Source organism: Macrobrachium nipponense, chromosome 16 (genome assembly GCF_015104395.2).
Source record: "Macrobrachium nipponense isolate FS-2020 chromosome 16, ASM1510439v2, whole genome shotgun sequence".
NCBI classification, from domain to species: Eukaryota; Metazoa; Arthropoda; class Malacostraca; order Decapoda; family Palaemonidae; genus Macrobrachium; species Macrobrachium nipponense.
The window spans coordinates 37,988,771-38,007,278 of NC_087209.1; the positions used below are offsets into that span (position 1 = coordinate 37,988,771).

At 38.4% G+C, this 18,508-nt stretch overlaps 1 protein-coding gene across 1 annotated transcript in view; it reads right to left on the minus strand.

Moving 5' to 3' along the window:
• Positions 1–18,508, minus strand: part of LOC135195676 (golgin subfamily A member 2-like) — a 212,058-nt gene that overhangs the window by 73,408 nt on the left and 120,142 nt on the right. The window contains exons 8-9 of the mRNA XM_064222066.1: positions 17,323–17,517; positions 15,954–16,154 (exon numbers count right to left, since the gene is read on the minus strand). Of these exons, the coding sequence (XP_064078136.1) occupies positions 15,954–16,154; positions 17,323–17,517 (396 nt within the window). The remainder of the gene's footprint in view (positions 1–15,953; positions 16,155–17,322; positions 17,518–18,508) is intronic.

An 18,508-nucleotide genomic window follows, 5' to 3' on the forward strand; every position in this document is an offset into this window, starting at 1 on the left:
GGTATCCTTATATTGCTTATTTTGTATGCGGAATGCAACTGTGTTATTCCTTCATTAAATGTTTGATTTCAGTTGAACAGTATATGGAACTATTAAAAAAAGTCAATGTAACTTTCTGTATTTTTTCTTTATTGCACCTTGCTTCACTTAAATTACAGGCATCATAATTTCACTACATATAATAAATACAAACATATATACACAAGTGTTACCTTGACCTATGAGTGAATTAATTTAAGAGTTTTCTGAGGTACGAGTTGTCAAGGGCAATTTTTTGCTTTCTACACGAGCAAAAATTTGAGGTACAAGCTCGAGATGCCGCCGTTACGTAGATGTTGTAGTGGTGAAAATTAAGATAAGCAAAGAAGAAAAAGTAAATATGGATAATCTTTTAAAAAGTTATACATTACTTCACTGTATATAATACTATTAACATGGCAGTCAATGTTTTGGTTTGGAAATCAGCTGATGGCAAATACAAGTGTGTTTTGCCATATTTAACACAATTCAGAGTGAATTTTCTTGTTTCTAGTTAGCATAAATGAATATCTAGATACTTGAGACAAGGTCATTCTTCGTTAAGCGATGTGATTTCAAGTCTAAATATGACTTGAATATGTCTCATTGTGATTGTGAAGTAAATTGTTTTTCCATTAACAGATTATGTTGGCATCATGTTTAACGAGTAAAAAAATGATGAGAGTCCATTCGCTATTTTCACTTTATTTCATCGTAATACGAGCTATACGTTATTTTTTATCAGCGTGAACCCAACAGTAAAACGTGTTCTTTCAAGCCCAGTAGTTTTGATTAAAATGAGTTTTCTCAATTTTATCTACAGTTGTGTTTGATAGCATAAGTTTAGGGAGTTTTATCCTTGTTGCTGATGCACGATAATGGTCATTAGCAGCTTGACAATTTTCTCAGCTTCAGCTACAACTAGGTTTAAATTTGACTATACAGTTTTCTCAGCTTCAGCTGCAACTAGGTTTAAATTTAACAATATATTTCATTGTTGATCTTTGATTTATAGCAAATAAAGTTATTTTTACATAAAAATATCTCAGTCCTATTCTACATTGCATCATTTATAACATAACTGCGGTAATTGTTTACTATTGTACGATGGCTGAAATGCAAGCCAAATGGATGTTGTTGTTATCCAATTTGGTTGTACTTGGCAAAACAAAAGTTGTTTCTTGTTCAGTTGTTAATGGCTGTACACATTTACACAACGAGTATAACATTAAAACAATACTTTCATCATTCTCTTTTGCTGTTTTTGAACTTAAATAGAAGATGGGATAAAGTTAGGCCATTGTAATTTGGTATCTTGTAAAATTGGATTATCGTGATACAAATTATCGTAAATTGAACACTACCTGTACACTGTATAAGCCTTATTATATCTTTACATAGTTGAGTACAGCAGCAACGATCAGCTCCCCTTCCTCGACGTCCTTGTCATGATGACGAATCAGAAGCTGGCGACAACAGTCTACGCCAAAGCTACGAACATTGGACTTTGTCTAAATGGAGATAGCAAGTGTCCTGCGTGGTTCAAGACCACCACCGTCAGGGCCTTCGTCAGGAGGGCCCTCTCGCTCTGTTTGATGTGGCAGGACACGCACCTCGAGCTTGACCGAGCATCCCAGATGCTGATTAATAATGGGTACTCAAATAAACTCGTAAACCGAGAAACACGAGCCGCCCTTGACAAGTGGTACATGATGGTGGAAGAGAGAAGGAACATTCCATCCCCGGAGGATATAAAACTTTTCTACATAGCCTTCACACACCACCAATACATGGAAGACGAAGCAGCCATGAAGAAAATAATAAGAGGAACACGTCCACCCTATGGAGGAAAGTGTCCCTTATTATTTACTATAAGAATTGGCGTACTAAGAACCTCCTGATGAAAAACAACCCCTCCCCGCCTGTAGGAGACCCCCTAAAGCAGTCCAATGTTGTCTATTGATACGTATGCCCTGCCTAAGGATGCCCTAGGATTTACATTGGTATGACGACGATGCGCCTGTCTAAAAGGATCTCTGCCATGCCCAGGAGAGCGCCATTAGGCAGCACGCCCTTGCAGTACACCTGCAAGACATCACGAGAGATGAAATCATCAGGAATGTCAAAATCATCGGGAGAGCCCCTGGCCCACGATGTCTGCGCCTCCTAGAAGCGCTGCTTATCCTTGAGCAAAAGCCTACTCTTAATACCACTCAAGAAGCGTTCCTGATACTGACGTGTGTGAGAAGGACCACGCCTCTCCCCCCCAACGAAAGTACCAGCATGCATGAAAGAAATTCCGGATGTGAAGCACATTATGAGAACATTACCGGGGTGACGTCACTCAGGTAGAAGCCAATCAAGAGGCTCCCAGTGATATCCCCCACCTGAGAAGGTCTGCAAGACTCGTAAATGCTCGCTGTATGAGTCACCTTCCCAGGAACCAATGAAAACTCAACCTGCCGGAGAGGTTCTCTACACCGTACTCAAGAGCCTGCAACATCACGATATAAGAAGGACTCACCACTCGAATTCAGTCCCTCAGCAGTCATTGCTTGATGATGTCCTGCGGATCAGGAAGAAACGTCGGGTTGGAGAGAGAGAGAGAGAGAGAGAGAGGAGAGAGAGAGAGACGAGAGAGAGAGAGAGATAGGAGAGAGTTGAGAGGAGAGAAGAGAGGGAGAGAGGAGGAGGAGAGGGAGAGCTGTCGGAGTGAGGAGGTAGGAGAGAAACGGGATGACTGAGGAGGGGGAGACGAGATGCGAGCCCAGGCTGAGGGAGAGTAGAGAAGAGAGAGGAGAGAGAGAATTGTATAAGCAATAATAAACCAAATGACTCAACCGAATTTTACCATGCCCTTTGGTGCGTTGCTTGCCAGTCTAAGCAACAACGAGAAAGCCGTCATCAGAAAAATAGAGAAGACTCTCTATAAGATTAATAGAACTAAAGCAGCAATCATTTTAAACAAAACATGTCTACGAGAGGGTCTCCTTCCGAAATAATAATAAAAATAACAATAAAGGATAAATCTCTCTCTCTCTCTCTCTCTCTCTCTCTCTCTCTCTCTCTCTCTCTCTCTCTCTCTCTCTTTTCCACCTGGAAGTGTTAAAAGTATTTTCTGAGTGAACAGAGAGATAAACACACACACTCTCTCTCTCTATTTTACTGAGATGAAAGAATTTTTATGGTACTAGTATGTAATATGTTTATTGATATTTTCAGTTGTTAATAATCATAATAATAATAATAATAATAATAATAATAATAATAATAATAATAATAATAATAATAATTACAAAATTTGTGTGTGGTAGTATTTAAGAGATAAAAATAACCTTTCCATTTCACTTACGTAAGGATAACTCCTCTCTCTTACTTAGATGAGATAACTTTTACGGTAGATGTATGTGTTTATTAAAATTTAGAATAATATAATAATAATAATAATAATAATAATAATAATAATAATAATAATAATAATAATAATAATAATAATAATAATAAAATAACTCTAAATTTCAAATGAAAATTCTTCCCTTTTCTTTCTCTGTGAAGCTGTCAAATATGCCAAGTAATGTGACAGAGGGGAACACTGCCATATAATGGTCAACAAATTTTATGGTTTTTATGCAATTTCTCTCTCTCTCCTCTCTCTTTCTCATCTCTCTCTCTCTCGTCTCTATCTCGCTCCTATATCTCACTCTCCTCTCTCTCTCTTCTCTCCTTCTTCTTACCGAGATGAGATCAATTTTATGGTACATGTATGTAATAAGTTTATTATTAATATTTTCCAATAATAATACTATATGTATAATAATAATAATAATATAATTGTAATTACAACAGTCATATGTGAGTATTTTAATTACAATAATCTTTCCATTTCACTCTTTTAAATACTGTAAGGACAGCTCTCCCTCTCTACACACAATACATACAGGTAATGACCGACTTACGACCTATGCAACTTACGTCTGATCGACTTTACGACTATTATTTTCACCCTTTTCGGCAGAACATGCATACGAACGTACGATACTTTTTCCTGCGGCATCCGTGCATCTCTTGGGTCCCGCGCTCACTCAGTGTTGCCTGTAGCTCCGTACTGAACGCATCTCTGCTCTGCTGTGTTCATTTTTTCATAACTTTGTGTTAATTTTGATCATTTTGTTTTTAAAATGTCTGCCAAGAGGAAACTGTGTTTATCTACTCCTCAACATGCCAAGAAGGAAAGGAAGGCCATTGACTTGGACACAAAAATGCAAGTGTTATTAAGCAGTTCGAAGAAGGGAAGAAAGTGAATGTGATCGCACGTGATATGAAGTTATCTCATTCTACTGTGTCCACGATTCTTAAGGATAAGGAAAGGATTTGTGATGCTGTGAAAGGTTCTGCACCCATGCGACCGACAGTGATTACGAAACAACGCACTGGCCCCATCCATGAAATGGAAAAATTATTGCATGTTTGGATGGGAAGATCAAAAATCCAAAAAAGGACACCGTTAAGCCTTTTTACTGTGCAGATGAAGGCTAGAAGTCTGTTTCAGACTTTGAAGGAACGTGCTGGAGTAGAGTATAAGCAAGAATTTTGGCAAGCGTTGGCTGGTTCAAGAGGTTCAAAAACGATTCCAGCTGCATAGTGCTCGAGTGACTGGAGAAGCAGCGAGTGCGGATGAGGAAGGAGCTAGCAAGTTTGTCGACAGTCTCGATGAAATGATTACGGATGAGGAATATCTTCCAGAACAAATATTTAATGTTGATGAAACAGGTTTGTTCTGGAAACGAATGCCAGAACGCACTTACATCCATAAGGAAGCCAGTAGCATGCCAGGATTTAAAGCTTTTAAGGATAGGCTGACTCTACTGCTTGGTGGGAATGTCGCGGGGTTCAAGCTGAAACCCTTTTTTTTAATTTATCATTCAGAAAACACGAGCGTTCAAGAATGTAAGCAAGTACACTTTGCCTGTCTACTTTTCGCTCTAACCGTAAGGCATGGATGACGCAGACACTTTTTGAAGACTGGTTTGTCACTGTTTCATTCCTCAAGTGCGTGATACTGCCTAGAGAAGGAAATTTTCCTTTCAATATTTTACTGCTGCTCGATAATGCGCCTGGACATCCACCTCACTTAGCTGATCTGAATCCTGATGTGAAAGTGGTTTTTTGCCACCAAACACCACTCCAATTCTTCAACCTATGGACCAAGGTTCGATTGCAACATTTAAGGCAAACTATTTAAGAATCACCTTTGCGCAAGCCATAGCTGCTCTAAGATGCCGACCCAGAACTATCCCTACGAGAATTTTGGAAACGCTACAATATTCTGCATGCTATCAAGAATGTGTCTTCTGCCTGGGAGACTGTGACGGAGAAGTGTATGAATGGCATATGGAAGAAGTTGCGTTAAACGTTATGTGAATGATTTTGATGGATTTGACAGTGAACAAGAACTTGATGTGATACGGGGAAAAATAGTGAAACTGTCAAAAGAGCTTTCCTTGGATTGTGAAATAGAAGATAATTGAGGATTTGCTAGACCACGCTTCCGAAGAACTTACAAATGAAGAGCTGATTGAATTGGAAGAAGAACGAGTGGCGGAGGAAGAAAGAAGAGAAGCGGAGGATGAAGAGTTGCCAGAAAGGAAATTTACTGCCAGGGATTATCAGAAGGATTAGCTCAACTAAATAAACTCCTTGCACATTTCGAAGAAATGGACCCAAATTATGAAAGGTTTGCAAAGATTGAACGGATGGCACACGATTTGTTTCGTCCGTATCGTGAAATTTACGAGGAGAAAAAGAAACAAACAATCCAGACGAAACTCACCATGTTTGTGAAACGAACAACTCCTCCCGTCACCCCGACCGTCGCTTCAGCTGATGAAGTCAACGACCTCCAGTCAAGCACCAGCGATGCCAGAAGTCTTTAATTTTTTATATTTTCCTGTACTACATACTAGTTTTCAATTGTATTTTTGAATGTTTTCTATTTTTTGCACCTGTATTTTGTATTTTTCAACATTAAACAAATTGTACTGTAGCATCCAGTGTTTAAATTTAAACCTGACAAAAGTAACAACAGGAAACAGTATGATGCATAGAGAAACGGGTTTGCTATGAACTTAACAAACGTAACAATACATAAGACGCAATTTCGTGTACGTAGAGAGACGTTACAGACGTTACAAATGGTATAAAAATTCCAAGAAATCATAACTAAAAGAAGGAATGAATGAATTTTTATATGAGCATGACAAACGAAGTCTCTCTCTCTCTCTCTCTCTCATCTTCTTCTCGGTCTCATCAATCTCTCTCTCTCTCTCGTCTCTCTCTCTTCTCTCTCTCTTCTTCAGTGAAAGCCTCGATTCGATAGAATTTTTTTCCACGTAATCATAGGCGTACGAGGTGAAGTTCATTTGGGAGGGCAACACCTAATTTGCCCGAATTTTCATTATGAAACAGTATGATGCGTGGAGAAACAGTTTGGACAAACGTTTGGCGAATGTAACAGTACGTAGAGAGACGTTACAAATGGTATAAAAAATTCCAAGAAATCATAACTAGGAAATACAATAAGTAAATTAACTAAAAAAAAAAAAAAATGTTATTGTTATGATACAATAAAGTTTGTTCATACTTACCTGGCAGATATATATATAGCTGTATTCTCCGAAGTCCGACAGAATTTCAAAACTCCCGGCACACGCCAGTGGCGCGGCCAGGTGGTTAGTACCCATTCCCGCCGCTGGGGAGCGGATATCAGGAATCATTCCCATTTTCTATTCAAGAAAATTTTTCATACCACTGTTCCCCTGAGGGGAGGTGGGTGGGTGGGTACTTTAATTATATATATCTGCCAGGTAAGTATGAACAAACTTTATTGTATCATAACAATAACATTTTGTTCATGAAACTTACCTGTCAGATATATATATAGCTGAATCCCACCATTGGAGGTGGGAAGGGACAGAATAGAAGGATTAGGAAACACCTCAAGTGCAGATGATTGACATCTTGATTCCTTACCTGTTAGCATAGCTGACTTCTTGATTACTGTCACCGAAGTCTGCTTTTGCTTTACTAGAGTTGCCAACAAGGTAGTGACCTGTGTAGTTGGTGCGCTCTAGATGATCTGTCAACGGAGCGTGACCACAAGGTGACTAGACCATATTGATCATAACTGTGAGGGCAACGAAGCTAAAACCACCACCTGACCTAACCTATCGAAGTTAGTCCCATAACTTCTAGGCTAACGAAAGGGAAAGCGCCTCAAGCGACCAACCCTTCAAAGTTAAAAGCAACACCTATCCCTTTTCTATAGGATTAGGATTCGTGCTGCTTCCTGCCTCCAATAATATTTCTACGGATGATGTATGGTCCTAGCGACTCGCAGATCTCATATGTCGTCTTCACATCCCGTCGGGAGTGTGAAGCGAACACAGAGTTGCTTCGCTCAAACGTGGCACTCAGGATATTTACCGAGTGTCATGCTCTGTTGAAATGCTTCCGAGGCCGCGCCCTCACCTCGTGAGCATTTACTTTAAAAGGTTTCAAATCTTTGTTCAAACATGACGAATGAGCCTCTTAGAAAGACTCCTTAAAAAATAACGCCAGGGCGTTCTTCGACATGGGCAAGTCTGGTCTTTTTACGGAACACCGCAGATTGTCCGAATGACCTCGACTTTCTTTAGTTTTATCAAGATAAAACTTGAGAGTCCCGACAGGGCACAGGACTCTCTGTGGCTCTTGCCCAAAAATTTGTGCCATCCCCTTGATCTCCAGGTCTCTGGGCCAAGGGTTAGACGGGTTTTCGTTCTTAGCAAGAACGGAAGGCTTAGAGGACACCGAATTATGTCCTCTAAAGCCAAAACCTCTGATGATGGCTAAAACCATCACTAACCATCTTTGCCGCAGCTAGAGTGGTTAGAAAATTAGCCTTTCTGGTTACGTGTATTAAGTTTACAGAAAGGAGAGGAGGTTCGAAATGCTTTGACATCAGGAACTTCAGACTACATCTAAGTTCCATGCCGGAAGCTTCGATCTAAAAAAATTTCAAGATTTCCACAGACCTCAAAGATCGTGAAGGGCTTTGTTGTTTGACAGATCCGAATCTCTGAGCCTAGAGGCCGTCAACATATTTCCGTATTCTACAATAGTTGGGACTGCTAGCTTATCCCATACTTCAGACGGAATGGGAAGGCGGTAAAAGTAATTCACAGAGGTCAGAGGTGGAGGAACAGTCATCTTCCTGCCCTATGTCCAGAAACGGCCCACTCCGATTGGTACACTGCAAAATATGCAGCACTGCTTTGCTTTGGCAATGAGACTTGCAATTAATCTTGAAGATCCTCTCGCTTCTTGACAGTCTGAACGCATTCAGACTCAGAGCGGAGAGATTTTAGGTACCTCTCGAAGTGAGGCTGTTAGAGTAGACCGATTCTCTCGGAAGGTCCTTGGAAAGTGCTCTCTGAAGGACGTGACCTTCTGTGAATCCAGCTCTCGAAGGCCAACATGGGGCGATCAGCGTCTTTCTCACTCCCTCTGACGCCAGCGATTATCTTATTACATTTCCTAAGCTTTTGAATAGGGAAAAAGGGCTAACCAACTATCCCCATTCCATACTATAGGATGGCGTCTATTGCTACCGTCTCGGATCGAGAATAAGGGCGCAACGTAGAGGAAGCTTCTTCGTCTTCAATATTGCAAAATCTACGAAAGGACGTCCCCAAAGTCTCCACAACTCTCGACATACTTCTAAGCGAGGATTACTCAAACGTCAGTAGTTGCTGCCGTCGATCGAGAAGATCCGCACGGACGTGCAATCGTGTACGAACCTCTTAAGGATCGTTACGTTCCGTGCCTATGCCGATAACCATCTCTCTTTTCTTGGGATATGAGAGAGCTGCGGAATTATCTGAGATGATTTGGACCACTCGACCAAAACCTCACTCTTCGAGGAACTGGAGAGCCAACCAAATTGCTTCCAATTCTTTTAGATTATGTGCCAGGACCTCTGTCCGGATGCCTGGCTCCCTCTCAGTATCAACTGAGGTGATCCTTAACCCATTGAGAGACGTTTAGAATTATCTCTAGATCTTTGATGTTATTTCAGTTCTCCTGTAGGAAAAACTGTAGAGGTCTGAATTGCAGTCTATTCAGGGAAACAAGCTTCTCCAGCGAGGAAATGGTCCCCAGCAGACTCATCCATTGCCTCACTAAGCATGCTTCCTTCCCTAATAAGGCTGCGCTTTGCATAAGCAGGAGAGCATTATTATAGTGCTATGCTGCGGTAGACTCGTACAGAATTCTGTTACAGTGCGGTAAGCAGCGCCGAACATGTCTAAGAGATATCTCTGTTGAAAATTTCTTAGCAAAGGAAGTCGTTTATTCATGATTACCAGAAATCCCCTCAACCCGAGGCGAAAGTCATGATTGTAGGCAGAGATACGGTTCGTAAATCAATCCCGCGGGAGAGAGACGTAACCAACTGAGCAGTACAACGAGCTACCTAACACTGAGTTGGTGACAGTGTGAGACACTGTGACAGTTACAGGCAGCAGCTTATGTTCACCTTCTCGCAGTCTTATGCCGAGTTGCCAGCTATTCTATTCATCTAAGGAATAGATTTTCCATTATTTGAACAGAAACTCTCAAGTTGGCATATCTAAGCGAAACAGAATTCGCTAATACAGAAGCTATTTTGTGTTGTCGTAACATTACGCTTAATTAACCAAATGTTAAATCGGAAACTCCTGGAAAGTTGCCGGGAGTACCGATTAAATATATCTGCGTCATCCACAATGACAGCAACCTCGCGTTTCGCACTATTCTGCCTGAGTTACCAGCTACTCTCTTCTACGAAGAATAGGTTCGTTTACTATTATTCGATCATAAGAAAATTCTCAAGCAGGCATATTTAAGCGAAACATAATTCGCTACATGCAGAAGCTGAGTTGGTGTTGTTGTAACAATACCTTCAAGCATTGTCCTTACACCGGAAACTCCTGGAAGTTTGGCAGGAAGGACCGATTAAATACACTTAAAATAACCGTCCTTTCGGTTGCCATCTGTAGAGGTAACCACGATATGCGTATATGACTTGAACTTTACATTTAGTAATATGACGCGAAGATTAAAATACCTAAGTATTGCAGTCACTTGAACATCTAATTCTCTACTACATTCTTTCTCGACGAGGAAGAGAGAGAGAATGGAAATCGACTGTCTTCATTCTCTTTGCCAAGAAAAGGAATAATATTATTCAAATGGAAATCCTCAAGTGAGAACCGAAGATCGAAAAGGAAAGTTCAAGCTTCTTATGATATTTGACATAAGACTTCATGGACGTAGTCTATAAGTCTTTTTCCTGGATGAGCCTCTGACTAATGAATGAGAGCTCTTTCGAAATTTTGTTACTTATCCGCTTATGCGATAAAATGTTATTAAGAACTTTGTCAATGAGAACTAACCCAATTGCATGACGGAAAGTAATCCAGGAATTCGAGCATATAGCCTTCCCGATTCCCGCAGAAATCGAGGAAGGGGCAGGATTCCTGATTAGAGACTGGGCTTACGACAGAAGGACCTTAATGTTCCCCTTCGGCAGCGCAATCCCGAAAGCAGACGAGGCGTTTTATGACACCGAAATCTGCTTACAGTTTTCCTGGAATTCATCAAGTGATGGATTCTATTGAACGCTCTCTTCGTAGAAAGCGAAGTAGACAGATCTTGACGAGACCAAACTCCTTCCTCTACTTCGACGACGCCCTCTTGAAGAGCGTTCTTGCAGGAATCCTGCCGAACGTCTTGATGCGTAGGACGCCTATCGTTCTGAAGAACGTCCTGGCAAGTGCTCTACCGAGCGTCATGACGTGTAGGATGCCGAGCGTCTTCAAAAGCGTCCTCGCTAGCGTCCTGGCGAGCGTCCAGATGTGTAAGACATCGAGCGTCTTCCAAAAAGCTTATCAATGTTTATGACGTCGAGCGTCTTTCTGAAAGGCCCACCCGAAAAGCGTCCTGGAGAGCCGCACGCTGCTCCTGAAGTGTGAGAGCACTATAGGAAGACGTAAGGCTATCGTCTCCAAGACGGCCTTAAAGACTTTCGTTACCTTCTAACAAAGACGGTGGCCGCCTGTGCAACATTTTGCGTCTTAGTAATGCAAATGAACATATCCAGCACGCGCTCAAAAAGGAACGCCGAGCGTTCCGAAAGGCATCGTCGCGAGGTGCTTGCCGAACGTCCTGATTGCATTCTTTGAGCGTCTTGAAGAGCGTCCGGAATAGAAGAGCGACGACATCAAGGGAAGCGTCATAGTGAATGACGTGCGGTCAACACGAGTAACTTGAGAGGCTTCCTGGCGAGGGGAGAGCCGCTCATGAAACGCGAGCGTCCTAAGCATAAGTACGGTGATCGTCATCAGGACGAGTCTTAAGGACGTTCGCCCCTCTTGACAAAAACGACGGCCGGCTGTGCGACATCTTGCGTCTTTGTCACGCTCATCGACACTGCAGAAGGGCATTTAAAAGGACGCCTGTGTGTTCTTGGGTATGAGGAATTCTTTGCCTTCTCCTGTCGAAAACTAGGATAGTCTGTTCCAGTGTCATCTCTGTCCGCTGTCAGAGCGTCCTTAGGGACGAGTAAGATGCGTCTTGGCGAGCTGTTTGACTATGCAAATCAGCTTGCCGGACGTCAATCTTATGAGCTTGAACAATATCCCGTTTCGTAGTAAAGCGAACGTCACATAACGTATACATAGCGCCATGAGGGGAGGAGGAAACCTTAGCTGATGACAAATAAGATCTCCTTGGAGCGTCCACCAAATTGGCGAAATCTCCTTGAGAAGAAGACGGTGCTTTCAATCCTGCTTCTTCTCCTGTTTCGTACCAGATCCCAGCTCTCCCTTTCAGTCTAGATGGAGGAAGTGCAAACGAAGTCTTCCCTTTAACCTTCCTTGAATCCATCCAATCCTGGACTCTCTTAAACGCTCTCTTCGCAGAGAGCGAAGTGGCCATCTTAACGAAGCCAGGGCCTTCCTGGCCTTCGATGAGGCAAATTGTGAAGGTGGAGCATCTTGGAAAGCAGAAAACAATCCTTGCTACAAGAGTAAAGACGTTCCTTCCTCTCAATAGAGAGTTGAATGCCTCGAAAGGCGTCCTTGTGAGGGTCCTGCCTTAAGGACATTTTTAATCTCTTGACCAAGACGACAGCCGCCTGTGCGACATTTTGCGTCTTTGTCACGCTTATCGATATTAAGTCAAGCCGAAGGGACGCCAGATCAGTACTCTGACGCTCCCTCCTGACGAGAGAGAGGACGTGAAGCATCCTCTTCTCTGAAGCTTCTTTTTTAGAGGGCGCGAGTCCTTTCGAGAGCTCCAACCTTGCGGGGAGGACGCCTCGGAGGACGAGAAGCAATCTTTCATGATTCGTGCACGTGCACGATCTTTGGCAGCCTTATCCTGCCGAAGGGACGCCAGATCGGTGGGGGGGTTCCCGTAACCCTCCTTCGGTTTTCAACTTGCCCCCTCCCTGGTCCTGGGAGTCCGACAGAGGTTTAGACCTAGAGGCGTTATAGGACCGATCTGACGCCCCCTCCACAACACTAGGGGCAAAATCAACATCACTACACTCACAACACTGATTGGAGAGCGAGCACTTTTTCAAGCTTACTTGATGTAATCCACAATAATAGAAAGGGCATTTCTTCTCACAGAACTTCCTCTAGGCCCGTAAGCCATACCACAGGGTTAGGCAAAATAAAGTCTACTGGAGGTTAGTAGGTTCATTATCCTAACTTCTGTTACTGTGGAGGAAGACCTCCTGATTCTATCACGCTCTAATTTGCGTACATACGAATCATACGTCTCTTTCGGAATCAGTCAACATTACACTAATTACATTGATCTCTCAACAAAGAAAACATGTAAACGTCATGTATACTAAACGAGTGTCTACCGAAGGTTTCGGTAGCCTCCCCTTACCCGTTGCAGACAACAAAGTCTGAAACTAGGCTAACTAGATTCAGACATCATATGCAATGAAAAATTTTAATTAATTTATGATAGCGTATGCCTAGCCACAAATCCAAGTCAATCATTCAAAAAAATAAGTAGGATACTTAAGCGGCTAATGAAGTTTCAAAATCCTAGGCGGAGGTAATGGAAACAGGTGTTTTCACTACCGCGACAGAGAAAAATCTGAATAGAAAATGGGAATGATTCCTGATATCCGCCTCCCAGCGGCGGGAATGGGTACTAACCACCTGGCCGCCCACTGCGTGTGCCGGGAGTTTTGAAATTCTGTCGGACTTCGGAGAATACAGCTATATATATATCTGACAGGTAAGTTTCATGAACAAAAGGAATTTTTATATGAACGTGACAACCGAAGCATTATGAAACAGTATGATGCGAGGAGAAACAGTTTGGACAAACGTTTGCCGAATGTAACAGTACGTAGAGAGATGTTACAAATGGTATAAAAAAATTCCAAGAAATCATAACTAGGAAATACAATAAGTAAATTAACTAAAAAAAAAAAAAGGATGAATTTTTATATGAACGTGACAACCGAAGCATTATGAAACAGTATGATGCGAGGAGAAACAGTTTGGACAAACGTTTGGCGAATGTAACAGCAAGGAGTAGTAATGTTGTGTAGAGAGACGATATAAATGGTATAAAAATAATCATAACTAGGAAATACGTACAATGCAAACAAAGAAAAGGTTGAACCTACAAACGTAGCAATATGAAACAGTGTGATGTGTGGAGAATGGGTTCGTCTGACGACTTTGACAAACGTTAACAGTAAGGCGTAGTAATGTACACGTCATTACTACGCCTTACTGTTAACGTTTGTCAAAGTCGTCAGACGTACCCGTTCTCCACACATCACACTGTTTCATATTGCTACGTTTGTAGGTTCAACCTTTTCTTTAGTTAATTTATTTTGCTATCTTTGTTTTCTTTAGACTTCTTTGTATTTCCTAGTTATGATTATTTTTATATTTTTATACATATGTGTGAGATGTTACACATGCTACAAAAATGTAAAGAAATCATAACTAGGAAATATAATACACATTCTAAAGAAAAAGACAGCAAAATAAACTAGCTAAAGAAGGGGTTGAATTTTTACATACGTATATGAACTTGTGAAAGGGTATCGTAAAGTACTATCGTAATACATATATGACAGTAAGAATATGCACTAAGAATGGTAATACAATGGTTTTAATGATAATGAATGTTTAAATAATAAATGAATTATGACTTAAATATGATAATATAAGTAATAATCTAAGAAAATGTTGATAAAATATGACTTTCAGATGATGTCAATAATGCATTACACACAATATGTATATGTACGATAAAACTCTACTGTAATTTAGCAGACTCGACATGCGTCCAAAATCGAGTTTACGACTTGTTTTGCAGAACCAATTGCGGTCGTAAGTCGGTCACTACATGTATGTCATAGTGGTAACACACACTCTCTCTTGCCTGCAAGTGTTAGAAGTATGTATGTATGTACGTATACACCTTTAAGGGTACTAATGTTTAAGATTACTTTGAAATTATATTAATACAATCTGAGACTGATACAGTAATACGATAATAATTTAAGGAAAATTTGATGAAGGATGTTACATAAGGTATACATTTGGTGTTTCTCTCTCTCTCTCTCTCTCTCTCTCTCTCTCTCTCTCTCTCTCTCTCTCTCTCTCTCTTAGCAAAAGAATTGATAGACAGACAAATAGATACTTGTTCAATCCTCTCTTTCTCTCCTTGGAAAAGATATATGTATTTATAGGAGGGGAAGAAGTGTTGCCTATACAAGTTCATTTCAGTCTTTTAATATCATATGGAGTTATTTCCTCTCTCTCTCTCTCTCTCTCTCTTATTGGCTGTTTATATATTACTTATGGTAAAATGTTTCAGATGACTCTGAAATTATATTAATAATACCAATTCAATGTTATATTTGATGTAGGATGATACTTGAAGTATACATTTGGTATTTGAACTTTCAAGATAGGCAGATGTAAGCATTTTTAGAGGGGAGTTCAAACTATTCGTGGGAACGTCTGGTACACATCCCCCGCGAATATGGAGGGAACACTGTGTGTATGCGTGTGTGTATATATATATATGTATATATATATATATATATATATATATATATATATATATATATATATATATATATATATATATATATATATATATATATATATATATATATATATATATATATATATATATATATATATATATATATATATATATATATATATATATATATATATATATATATAATACATATATATATATATATATATATATATATATATATACATATATATATATATATATATATACATATATACATATATACATATATATATATATATATATATATATATATATATATATATATATATATATATATATATATATATATAAGTGTGTGTATGCATATAATTGCTTTATTCATCATTCAAGAAATACAGGCATTGATACTATTTTTGGAAGTAACCTGCTAGTTCAAAGGGTCAAAATCGTTTGTCTAAATGATACCAGAAACTATCCATGTATGTGTTAAGATTTGCCCCCTCTTGGAAAATATGCTACGGGTGCCCATGTGTGTAAGTTTTTGATGGCTTAATTTTAGATAACTAAATATTTATATAATAATTAATAACCTTTCAAATAAAAATGTGTTTATTTATTCAGTTTTGAATATAAATGTGTTTGTATATTCAGTTTTAAACAAAAATGTGTTTATATATTCAGTCTTAAATAAAAATGTGTTTATATATGTGCTTATACAGTATACATATTTAATTTTACATAAAAAGTTACCTATAAATTATATAGTCACTGTTCCTTGTCACCCCACTTACAAACAACAATGGCACATTACTCACCATAGCATTATTTTGCTCCTGTAACTGATGCATTTCCTCTTGCAATGTGGCAATTGTCTTGTTGAAGTTCTCCCTCTCAGACTGAAGTGCCTCTTCACTAATCCCACCACTTGGAGTGACAGTCAGTGAAGATTCTAGTTTCCTTTTCATGTCCTCAAGGTTTTCACTGAGAGATTCTTTCTCTACAGTTAGTTGGTCAACCTACAAAAAAATATATTGCACTAATAAACCCAACTGAATAACTATGAAGTCACATAAAGCAAACATTTCATCTTACCATAATGAAAATCTAAAAGGTAATAAAAATAGGTCTGATGATGGGTGCATTTATAGTATACAAAACTACATTTTTAAAAGCTTCAGTGTCTTGCTTCATAATGTTTTTATGAATTTTCTTGTATATTATATATATATATATAGATTATATATATATATACTATATATATGTATATATATATGTATATGATATATATAAATATATTATATATATATATATATATATATATATATATAGTATATATAGATATATATATATATATATATATATATATATATATATATAATATATATATGATATATATAAGAATAATATATATATATCTATTATATAAATATATATACATATATAACCATAGATATATATATTATATTATATTATTATATATATATATCTTATATAACATGGATATATCATATATATATACATATATATACATATAGGTATATATATATAATATTATATATATATATATACTTATTATTATATATATACATCTATTATTATATATATATATATATATATATATATATATATTATATTATTATATATAGTTATATATATATATTATATATTAATATATAAAATGACATGGAAATTTAAGAACAACAAAGAAAATCAAAATCCTTCTTACATGAAAACAAATACAAATTTCAGTTAAACTTCAAGAGAAGATTGATAAGAAAGAAAGGGACTAAACAGGGTTTAAATACATGATCACATCTTTACAGTTGCACTTATTCTGCATGTAGTACTAACAAATATTCTTCAATAACTTTCAACATCTGTTATCTATCAAGAAATAAACTTAGTTATGGGAAAAACCAATTTAAAGCCACCTGTGTTGGAACCTTGACAGGCCTTATCTAGATCTCAGAGTTCAGGAAGGCCAAAATTTACAAAATACTCTTAAAAGTTTTTTATGGGTGTCATTATCACTAAAACATTATACTAATTAACTTTAAAAATGTATCAGAGTCCCTTGGTTATGCAGACCTTAAATAATAAGGTCAATTTAATGTTAATGGAAAACATGCAAAAAATTTATATAAAAGTATTAAAAGTTCAAAAACTGCACAATAGTAATAGTACCTTCTGTTGAAGAGTCTGAGATTCCTCTGCAAGCTTTGTTGTGTACTGTTGATACTGGGAAGCCACCTGTGCATTCTCGGTTCGTGCCTGAGATAAAGCTGCTTCTGCTGCTGCTAACTGCCTCTGACTTTCTGCATGTGAAGCCTGAACTTGCTCAAGCTGAGCCCTAATTTCATCACTTGTCCCATCTCTCAGCTGCAAAAAGGACAAAATAATTTAAACCCAATAATGCCCATTTTTAGAAAAAGTTTTAGTCTGCAAAAATTTCACAATGATATTCTTGGAAATAAACATTCCCCTAAAGTTAAATGAAAACTTTAGTAAAGTTAGCACATACATCTCACATGAAAATACTGTACAGGAATTCTCAAATAGATTGCCTGAAGGACTGTCTGCAATACAGCATAGCAAAAATCACTATAAACATTGCTCTCATAAAACATGAACATTTTAAATAAATTTGTATTCGTATTTTATAACTAACAAACCTATGGTCTTACCGTAAGGGAAAAATCTCTAGCGGCTGCTGGTGTCAGATTAAAAAAATGTTGAATGGTTCATGAATGTGGAATGGCAAATGAAAGAATTTTAAGACACTGTCATGACCCCTAACCCTTTCCATTTATGCTATAATTTTATCTCTCTAATAACCCCGATGATGACCATGAACCATCACCCCACAATGAAGTACGTATTTACTTTAATCTAAATGTCATTTTTATAAGTTTTTCCTTTTTTTAGTATATAATAATTTTAATAATTTCTGATAATTGTAATTTCATTTTCTGTAAATGTCAAAAAAGTTGTCATGTTTGGAGCTTCACCTGGGTGTTTTCTTTCTTCTGAATAAATAAAAATGATACCTATATTTATAATATGCAACTCTAATAAATGTACTATAGTAGATCTGATTTTCTCTGTTTGTTTATTACAGTATACAGACAGGCAGTCCCCGGTTATCGGCGGGGGTTCCGTTCCCGGGGAGTGCCGATAAGCGAAAACCGCCATTAACTGAAACTCAGTGATTTATGGCGCTGATAACCAGTTATTGATGCCTTACTCCTTAGGGCATGCCATAAGCATCCTTATGGTGCACCATAAGAACCCTTATGGTGGTGATAACCAGGATTCATCCCATTATGGTGCCATAAATTGCCGATTTTATGGCGCTAGACAAGCCCCATAA